This window comes from Sinocyclocheilus rhinocerous, unplaced genomic scaffold (assembly GCF_001515625.1).
Source record: "Sinocyclocheilus rhinocerous isolate Xijiao unplaced genomic scaffold, SAMN03320098_v1.1 scaffold499, whole genome shotgun sequence".
NCBI lineage: Eukaryota > Metazoa > Chordata > Actinopteri > Cypriniformes > Cyprinidae > Sinocyclocheilus > Sinocyclocheilus rhinocerous.
In genome coordinates, this window is record NW_015637156.1 from 1,237,099 (window position 1) to 1,247,654 (window position 10,556).

The 10,556-nt window shown below is 35.6% G+C and overlaps 1 protein-coding gene across 1 annotated transcript; it reads left to right on the forward strand.

The window, feature by feature from the left end:
• The first annotated feature begins 7,501 nt into the window (after positions 1 to 7,501).
• Positions 7,502 to 9,318, forward strand: galr1a (galanin receptor 1a). The gene is made up of 3 exons (XM_016563696.1): positions 7,502 to 8,161; positions 8,846 to 8,911; positions 9,001 to 9,318. Exons 1-3 carry the CDS (start codon positions 7,502 to 7,504, stop codon positions 9,316 to 9,318), a joined length of 1,044 nt encoding a protein of 347 aa, XP_016419182.1.
• The last annotated feature ends 1,238 nt before the right edge of the window (positions 9,319 to 10,556 follow it).

A 10,556-nucleotide genomic window follows, 5' to 3' on the forward strand; every position in this document is an offset into this window, starting at 1 on the left:
AATAGCCAGCATGTCTTTTTATTCGATTGAATTTATTGATTAAATAAGAACCTGACATAAGAGGACACAGATATGACAATAACTTTTATAATACTAAGCCAACATCTCTGGCTTTTTTTTGTTTTTTGCTCAAAGTTATTTCAGGGTTTTGATCTCTCAACTGAGAGAACACATCCTGTTTATTATATTATAATGAATATATACCTAGACGTTGCAAATTAATTGTACTATTTATGAACCCAAAGCATATGTTTGTGTATGTTGTGTTACTCCATAATGATGTTCTATTTGAGGGCATTTGTAGTGTAGGTATAAGGCCCAAACACAAACTCAAGCCCAGGGCCCCCCGCCCCCTTAAGTCCTGCCCTGGTTACCATATAAACACTGGATCATTTCCATGTATACAACATAGATATATACACATCACATCCACCAATACACTACATAATATACCTCTTAACTCGAACATGAATTACATAGGATTCCATGTTTATCACTATTGTACAAACAAGCAGTTTAAATGAACAATTACCAGTATCTACTTCAAATAAATTTTTTAAATGTAAAACAATAGAAAGTTAAATGATTAAAATCATCAGAAATACATCGTCATAAATAATCACTGATTTTCACACTGTAAATACTCAAGATCTACTACACAAAAATATTACAAATTGATTTGACCAATTACAGTTCATAAAGGAAAACAGAAAGATCTACTAACTCTTCATTCATGCCGTAAAGAAACATTTGCCAGATATCAGTGCTTGCTTAGAGCTCTTTATCACAGCCTTAAAGGAAAAATTAAAATGGAAAAGTTAAAATTCTGAATAAACAATATGTGTAGACTAGAGTCATCCATTATAGTAGGCTCTTTCAAATTACATTTACGTCTATGTATTTTGTGGATCTTTTCATCCAACTGCATTGAAGTATACATTTATGTATACGTATTCACTGAGTACAACCCTTGGCTTTGGTGTTGTTAGCAACATGCAACAGTATAAAGAGTAATTTATCAGAAAGAGCTGACAAACATAACTGCACCAGTAATACTTAAGTCTAATTAAATAAAAAGGGATACGCTAAGTGCTAAGAATTCTGAGAATCTAGGTTGCATTACCATGGAATTCATCAAATTCATCAAAGAACATCTGAATGAAGGAAAAGCATTTTATTCAGATTAAGTGGGCCTATCATCTTCATTAGCGTCATTTCTGACCCTGAACTACCTTTGCAAGTCTGCATCAATGTACTACATACTGTATGTCTGTACAATATATGCAGAATTGTATTGAAACACATTAAAGAAAATTCTGTTAGACTACTATTAGTCTTTTATATTATAGATATTATAGAACAGTCTATCATATAAGTACATTGGACCAAGTAATATGTAAGCATCAGAAGAGCCTTAGGTAACACTTTACTTTAAGGTGTTCTTGTTACACGTTACATGTACTTACTATTATAATAACAATAAATTATGCATAATTACATGCAGGTAACCCTAGGACAAACCCTAGTCCTAACCCTACCCATATAGTAAGCACATGTAGTTAAATAATATTACTCAGTACTTAAATGTATAATTACACTGTAACAAGGACACCTTAAAATAATAATAAATAACCGAGCCTTGCATACGTAACATGGAAATGTTCTGATTAAATAAGATTCAGAATAAGATTGAACAAGCTTCCAACTGGAGCAATGCCAGAAGACCATAGTTACATGAGAGAGAATTGTTTTCTGTTTTAATGTTTATTATTATTATTATTATTATTATTGTTGTTGTTTTCTCACTACATTTATTTATTGTTATTGTTGTTGTTTTTCTGATATGTCCTGATAATTTGGTAAATGTCCCAATGTTTTTTTTGGGGATGTCCCTTTAATTGAAAATGAGTTGCCTTTGCTGAATGAGATTTAAAAATCAAAGTCAGTAAACTGAGCCAATCTAATCTAGCAAAACAGCACAACAAAAGTGTGTAAAGAGAGCATATTTTATTATGTTCAGGTGAGTAGCAAACATTACAATCACATTTGCATTTTGATTTTAAATGAGTAGGTGAATACAAACAACGCGATTCAGTTTATTAACCAGAATCACAAATTTAAAATCAATTTTATACTTTTTGTACGTCAGGCAGTACATATTTCAGTGTTAACCAATCATGGCTATTCCAAAATATTTTCAAAACTTTGCATGATTAAAAAATGTCCCATTGATTCTATCTGTGCTTCACAGAGAGTGAGCAGGAGCTTCAATCGAAATTCATCAACTGTAGTGAGCCAGCCAGAGCTGTGTACACACAAACCGTTTGTTTTCCACATGAACAGTTACTATTTTTAGGGTGCAAAGGTCTCTTCAGGCTCACACAATAATACATGTTGGGTCAAACAAGCCAACGCTAAATTCATTAACCTAAGAATTTAACCAATTATGAAATGTGCAAGCACTCATTATCTCTGAAGTGTTAAGTATTTGAGTATAAATGTAAAGTAAATTTCTAAAAAGAACTGACAGATTCACAATAGACATCTTTTTCTAGTTTCTCTTCATTTCTTCCTCCCTCTTTGGGTAGGTGTTGTCCAGAAGCTTCTACTCTTCTTGACTGGAGTCTTGAGAGAATAATGATGCTCTCTTACCCCCTCCACAGTTCAAATGAAGCACCACAATCACTCATCCCTCCGTTTCCTGAGCTGATGTCGGTCCTCTCCTGTGTAAAAACCTCCAACAGGTCATACAGCATTCTTCACAAAAGAGGCTACATCAGAGTGCTTACCTCAGAGGACACATGAGAGGGCAATGACTTTGAGAAGACATTTGAGATTGACACTAACCTCTCATTTCAGATCTATTCACGATTTCATTTCTGAGAATATTACTTTGGGTTACGAGGAAGCGTAAGGATGGTGGTGAATTAACAGCATCACTCAGTGCAGGGAAATAAGTTGTCAGGAATGTAGCATTTCATTTTGTGTGGCAGCACCTTAACAGAAAACATTACATTGTTTCACTTTTATTTTAAAGCAATTTGAAAAAAAAAGAAAACACACATTTAATCACTGTTTGAACTGATGTAGGAGAAAAAAAACTGTACCAAATAATGAAATGCATAGCATATAAAACATAAATAAGATTTCACAGTTCACAGTTTTCAATAATGAAATATTCAGAGCTTTTCATAAATAATTTTATCCTGCAGACTTGTACATCTCGTTCAGGAGTATTTCTGTAAAAAAAAAAAAAAAAAAAACCTGTGCCAAAGAATGAAAGGCATAGAAAATTAAACAGAAATAAATATTATTTGCAGTTCAGTATTTTCAACAGTGAAATATTCTTTCAACAATGTTTTTTCTCGTAAATAATTTTATTCAGCAGACTTATGTCTGGTTTAGGAGTATTTCTGCTAAAACATTGCCAAATAAGGCAATAAAGGCAAAACAGAAATAAATATTAGTTGCAATTCAGTATTTTCAACAATGATATATTCAGGTGAGGTGTAAATTGTTTTGTTGTTTTTATAAATAATAAACATTATGCAGCAGACTTATGTCTAGTATTTCTACTAAACACAGTGGTAAATAATAAAAGGCATAGCATTTTCAAAAAATGAAATATTCAGGTGATGTTTAAATGAGTTTTTCATAAATAATTTTAGGCAGCAGACTTGTGTCTCATTTAGGAGTGCTAAACACAGTGTCAAACAATGAAAGGCATAGCATATAAAGCAGAAATAAATAACATTTTGCAGTTCAATTTTCAACAGTTAGATATTCAAATGAGTTTTGAATGAGTTTTTTAATAATAATTTTATGCAGCAGACTCGTTTCTGCCTTTTGGAGAATTTGTTAACAAACAGTGTCAAACTATGAAAGGCACAGAAATAAATATGATTTTGCAGTTCACTATTTTCAACAATGAAATATTCAGACGAGTTTTGAATGAGTTTTCATAAATAATTTCATGCAGCAGATGTTTGCACTTTCTCTATCAGGGACAATGCAAAGCATTATTATAATCAGGTACTCTGAATGAGTGTCTATCAAAATTATGTATTTCATGGACCCATCTGTTACAATAATCAAGAGGAGATTTGGTTATTACAGAAACGATGGAGAGATAATGACTAATAACTTTATGCTTCAGGGCACATTGTGCCAGACTTGTCAAAAATATGACGACAGCTGATTTTATAATTATCGTCACTTCTTTTGTCTCTCCCAAATTAAAAGCCATCAGAAGTATCTTGACAGCAAATGGTTGAATTGGTTGAAGGCCTCAGCGTTTGTTGCCTCTGTCCATGGTGCTGAAACAAGCATTATACGCATATGCTGACCATTACTTTTTTGAAAGCTCTGATGACACTTTCTAAGTAACAATTTTCCTCACTTTTAATAACCATATGATTAAAATGGATTCTTAGATGAGTAATGATCTTTGTGAGGAGCTTAACCACATTGTGTTTGATTCATCTGACCCAGAAAAACATGATCAGCTCCAACACGGTCTCTCACAGTGAGAGAAAAAATGTTTTGGTCTTAGAGAAGAGGCAACCGGTCACCATGGAAACATCAGTACCTCAGAATCTCACAGGGGCAGCACACAAAAGGCTGAAGGAGTCCAAAACAATCTAAATCAGTAAAGAGCAGCCTAAAAATCATTCAGTGTGTATAGGAAAATTAATGAGTGACTGAAGTAAGATATATCAAATGTTTGTTTTTTTTTTCGTCTGAAGCAAAACAGCCAACATTTCGGAGGATGTCATGTCTGTGAGATGTTCAGGCCTTCCGAGAAGAACAATAAAAACAATCACAGCATGTCAGAGTCAGATTTGCTTTATCATTCAAATCCAAAACTCCTTAAAATTTCTCTGGAGATTCTTGCTCTGTTGAGCTTCCTTGCACTGATTTGTATTTCAATTCAATTCAATTCAAGTTTATTTGTATAGCGCTTTTCACGATACAAATCGTTGCAAGGCAACTTTACAGCAAATTAAGTTTCTACAATATTTAGTGGTAGCTTATCAGTGGTGACTGTCTGTTAATGTACATATGGCAGAAATGTATGGAAAAATCAATTAAAGACGTAATGTAATTTAGTGGGTACAGGATCTAACAGGCATGTTGTTGGTTTAGATGCAGTGATAAGTATTGGTTGTATTATCTCATAACCATTTGCCTCATATGTTTGAAATATGCTCAGGTGTTCTCACATTCTCACATTGCATGCACTGCAAGCTTTTATTTCAGGTCATGTGGGGCCACATCCCCATTCTTGTTTATCATAACAATGATTTTTCATTAAAAATACGATACGTGGAAGCTCTCAAGTTATGTTTTTTTTTTTCTAAAATAATTTCATTATAAATTCAGTTGTCATAGTTTCCTGGGCCACATCAGTACTCAAAGAGAAGGGTGGAGATGAGGTTATCTCTTCAACGATCTTACATGACTAACCATTTCTGGTTCCCTGAGGACAGTGCAGTTGTGTTTCCTCTTTGAATATTGGTAGTTGCGCAGTACAGGTCAAACAAAACCTTTCAGTATGAGAGGGGAGACAATTTATATGAGTAATAAGCTTCTTAAATAATAAATGTTGTATAGTGGTGCCTAGGTAATTGGTCATGAGGCGCCAAAAAGCTTGAAATGAAAGGGCATAACCCGTAGGAGAGCTATTATGATGTGATAAAACAATTTCATTTTTGAGAGATTTTCAAATGCATAATCTCATAATATCAGTGGTTCTCAACAGGAGACTGCAGGGCACTTGGGGGCATAAAATGACGATAAGAGAGAGAGAGAGAGAGAGAGAGAGAAACAGGAACTTTGAACATCTGTTCTAAATGTATGCTTGATTAGCAGGTATGAAATCCCACTAATCCTGGCAACAAATGCATCACTGCATCCAAAATCAAATACTTCCCTACTATATAGTAGCCTATGCAACAAAAAAACAACAACAACAACAACAAAAACAGTAGGGTAGAGTAGAGTAGTATGTACGAATTCATAGTATTTAAAAAAACAGTAGACATAAAGTACCTGGATGACCTACTATTTCAGGTCAGATTCTGGAGTGCACATGGACACTTTACTATCCCATGAGGCCATGGGAGAGGATTTGTGAATGGCAGTGAAGTGACGCAACTGACGCTGCAGGTCACGTGACAGTAACAACATGGTTGATGTAGTAGTAGGCCTATGTCCGAATTTCATCCATGCTACCATATTCATACTACATAGATCATTTTTCTAACGGACATTAAGCAAATTCATATTCAAATATAGCACTCAAACAGTACGCGATTTCGGTCGCAGCGCAACTGTACAGCTACTGTATCGACTTGTAGCTAATTATGACAGTGAATTACACTCACTTAACTGTAGGGGGCGCAAAAATACATACAATTACCTACAGTTGCTTACTGCACATACAGTTACAACTGCAGATTTAAAATCCTGGTACTGATAGGCTAAATTATGTATTTTTTTTCCTCAGTATGTATTGACAGTTCTTGCAATAAGTTATAAGTAAAAAACGTTACTTTTAAACATTACTTAAAGCTATGTTTTAAAAAGAAAACATACTTTTAAGACCTTCCCACAACCTTTCCCTTAGAAAATTAACCATGGTTTTATTATAGTAAAAGTGAAGTAGCCTAGCCATGGTTTTGGCGTATTGACTACCATTTGTATAACCACAGTTCTACTGCAAATACCATGGTTAAACTGTGGTTAGTTGTAGCAAAACCATGGTTAATCTGTGGTTACCATGGTTTAACTATATGATTTTTTTGGATTTATTTGTAGTAAAACCATTGGTTAATTTTCGTAAGTGTTGCTTTAGACAACCCCTTCACAAACGCTTTTTGAATTAGCTTTTTGAACATATTATGCTTATAATATGCAGCCTTTGATTATTAGTCTCAACAAAACGCTTACATTGTAACTTTTAAGTTCACTTGTCCCCTTTTGATTACCTGTATACAATACATGTATGGGAGTTGAAAGGGGTCTAACCGTGGAGAAAAGAGGGGGAAACTCTTGAATCATAGAGCCTGCGCTTTTCCCATGTCAATGTAAGAGGATGGGGTGAGTGAGGCTGGGAAATTGGTGTCTCAGTGACGTCTACACAGGCAATATTTTATTGCGGCAGCTGTTCTCCACCTAGCGCGAGCTCAAACACGAGAAGAGCTCCTGCGGGTGAAAACATGAATCTGTAAGCGCCATCAGTGTGAGAAAGCAGCTGGATTATCAGAAACGTCATTTCTGAGAATTGTTACATGTTTTTGATTTTTATGAAAATGTGAAAATATTGTGATGCGCGTGAATGAGCACTTTCTGCTGAAACCCCATCGTTGTTGGACTCCAGTAAACTAAACTTTAAAGGATTTTTCAACCAAACCTTCTCTTCTGGAGAATCAATAAACCTATAAAACTAAGTGCAGAATACCTTTTCACGACGAAGCGTCAAAATAAGCTCACGTTGAAGATGAACATCCAAAACAGCAGTGATTTAGACAGACCTGAGGGCAACATAGACTTAGAGGCACCTGAAAAAAACTTATTTGGCATCGGCACCGACAACTTCGTCACGCTTCTGATCTTTGGACTCATTTTTACTCTAGGCGTCCTGGGAAACTCTCTGGTTATCACTGTTCTGGCTCAACGCAAACCTGGACAGCAACGAAGCACCACCAACATCTTCATCCTCAACCTCAGCGTGGCAGATCTGTCCTATCTGCTCTTCTGCATCCCTTTTCAGTCCACAGTTTACATGCTGCCCACATGGATCCTGGGTGCCTTTATTTGCAAGTTCATCCACTACTTTTTCACCGTGTCTATGTTGGTGAGCATCTTCACTTTATCAGCCATGTCGGTGGACAGGTATATCGCCATAGTGCACTGCAGAAAGTCCTCTTCCATTCGAGTTGGGAGGCACGCATTGATCGGGGTGCTGGTCATATGGGTGCTCTCTTTCGCCATGGCCACACCGGTCGCCTACTACCAGGGCATCGTGGAAAGTGAGGACAACAGCACGTTTTGCTGGGAAGTGTGGCCAGATCACAGCAAGAGGAAAATCTACGTGGTGTGCACTTTTATCTTTGGATACGTGCTGCCGCTGATTCTGATATCTTTCTGTTATGCCAAGGTTAGTGGCTCGTCTTTAATTGTGGTTGATTAGGCGTATTTGAATTTAATGTGGCTTGATCATGATCTCTATTAATGCAAAACGGAATATGGGTTTGTTTTAGAATCTAATGACGAATAAGAATGCCCAAAATTAAAACGATAAATCTTACTTTAAAACACGTCTCAAGTTCTTAGAAATATATCCTCTTTGTATTCATGTTGGTTTAATAATCTTTAAACTGTCAAATCTGAAAAAGTAGACATAGGAAAACATTTAAGAATTTACAAAGAAGCACCCACAAAAACTTCCACAAGTTTTTCCATTTGACCTGAACAAATCATGACTTTTTTCTGTTTTATCTTGAAAACAAAATGGCATCTTGCTGTTGGTTACACCACACTGACTTTGATTTGGCTGAGAAAATGTCTTCATATGTTATTAATATATTTAAAAGATGTTTTTTAAATAAATAAATAACAACAAAAGATCTATTTTTTACATCAAGCATCACAAAATGTATCAAAATAAATATAAATTCTAGAAATTACAGAAAGAGGTGTATTCAATTCATCTGCAACTATTTTTTGTATATTTCAATAACTTTATAGCCTATATCCAGACAAGAAGTGTGTGTCAAATCATATACCAAGGAACATTTCTCATATTTTCATTTCAAACTATTATGTACCAATGTGTCTTTAGGTCCTGAATCATTTGCATAAAAAGTTAAGAAATGTCTCCAAAAAGTCTGAGGCATCAAAAAAGAAGGTAAGAAACTGACCACACGTATTTATGTTAATTGTTGATCATGTTGTTAAAAACCCAGCAAAAATGTCTCTCTCCATTTCTCTTGTCAGACTGCTCAGACAGTTCTGGTGGTTGTGGTGGTCTTCTGCCTGTCCTGGCTGCCTCATCACGTGGTGCACCTGTGGGTAGAGTTTGGCTCCTTCCCCCTGAACCAGGCGTCCTTCGTGCTCCGTGTTGCGGCTCACTGTCTGGCCTACAGCAACTCATCTGTTAATCCTGTTATCTATGCGTTCCTCTCAGAGAACTTCAGGCAGGCATATAAGCAGGTGTTCCGCTGTCAGGTGGCTTCTGAGTGCCCTACAAATGAGGCCAGAGAGATGAAGAGCAAGACAGAAGCAGCACCATCCACCAACTGCACCACTGTGTAATTCCTGCAGCTGTTGTGTTTGTCACAATTTATGATGGCTTACAAATGCTTACAAATGAGCTAAGGTTGAGTTTTTAAGCCTGGGAGAAGGCAAGAAGCTAGATAGGTATTGATTTAAATTTAACATGGCTAGATATTTGAATCGGTTATCCACCTTTTTCTTCAACGCGGAAGTAAGCCATTGGGCGAGACTTCCGGATCATTAACCGCTATAGGTAACTAATGACAAGAATAACAACGTGCAGTAAACGGTAAGACTGTTTGTACTACAAACCAGTGTGTTCATAATTAAGATAATACATTAAAATAATATGGTAAGACACACCAATTTGCAATGTCAAGCAGCAAAAACGAACTGTTTGGTACAACTAAAATAGCTGGGCGTGGATGAGACCGAAAGCTAGACCCATAGAATTTACAAATGGCCGCGCCCATTTTTATGGCAAGAAAGAGGTGGATATGCTTGGAGGTTTGGATGGCTGCCTTTTTAAGTGCTTTTGACATGTTAAAAAAGCATTTGCTGTGTGCTTACTCACGATGATGCATTTCCATGGAGCGCAATCGAAACCTTACTTAGCACTTGCTGTGAAGCCGTAGTGATGTATGGCCTGTAAATATGTGCAATCCAAAAAAAAAAAAAGGGGGGAGGAAAAGAGAGAGATGGTAAGAGGTAAAGATGGTGAGTGCATGGGGTATGTGTTTTTTTTCCTTCAGGGAAAATAATCTGAAATGTAATCACTGTTATCTTGAGTCATGTTATAGACTTTCAATGTCCAAATGCTTGTTTAGCATTATAATTATTATAATTATTTTCTTGCATTATGACAAATGCTTTTCATATGCATGTCCCATGTCAACAATGTGGCTTATTATGTGACATTATCAACATGGGATCTGTTTTTTCATTTCCTTCAGGGAAAATAATCTAAAAAAAATTACATTTTCTTGAGCCTTTCAAAGTATACAAATGCAAATTGAACTGTTTATTTTTATTTTTTTTCGCGATTAATCGCATGATTTTCTGCGATTAATCACATTGGTATGCACAAAATTCAATAATGAATTCAAAAGTAGTGTATTGTGCACTTTTTTCAGTTAAAAGTACTGCTATATTTTTACAGCATTATTCCTTTTACACAGTAGCAGTTGAAATATTTCTTGTAAATCTCAACTTATAACATTAATGTAATCAAATTAAATATAAAACCAAAGCTATTTGCCACTGCCAGGGCATTAACG

Excerpts from the sequence above, each read along its gene's own strand:
- galr1a (XM_016563696.1), top strand. The coding sequence starts at position 7,502 with ATGAACATCCAAAACAGCAGTGATTTAGACAGACCTGAGGGCAACATA. Across the intron at positions 8,162-8,845 it reads TATCTTTCTGTTATGCCAAG|GTCCTGAATCATTTGCATAA; the intron begins GTTAGTGGCTCG and ends ATGTGTCTTTAG. Across the intron at positions 8,912-9,000 it reads CTGAGGCATCAAAAAAGAAG|ACTGCTCAGACAGTTCTGGT; the intron begins GTAAGAAACTGA and ends TTCTCTTGTCAG.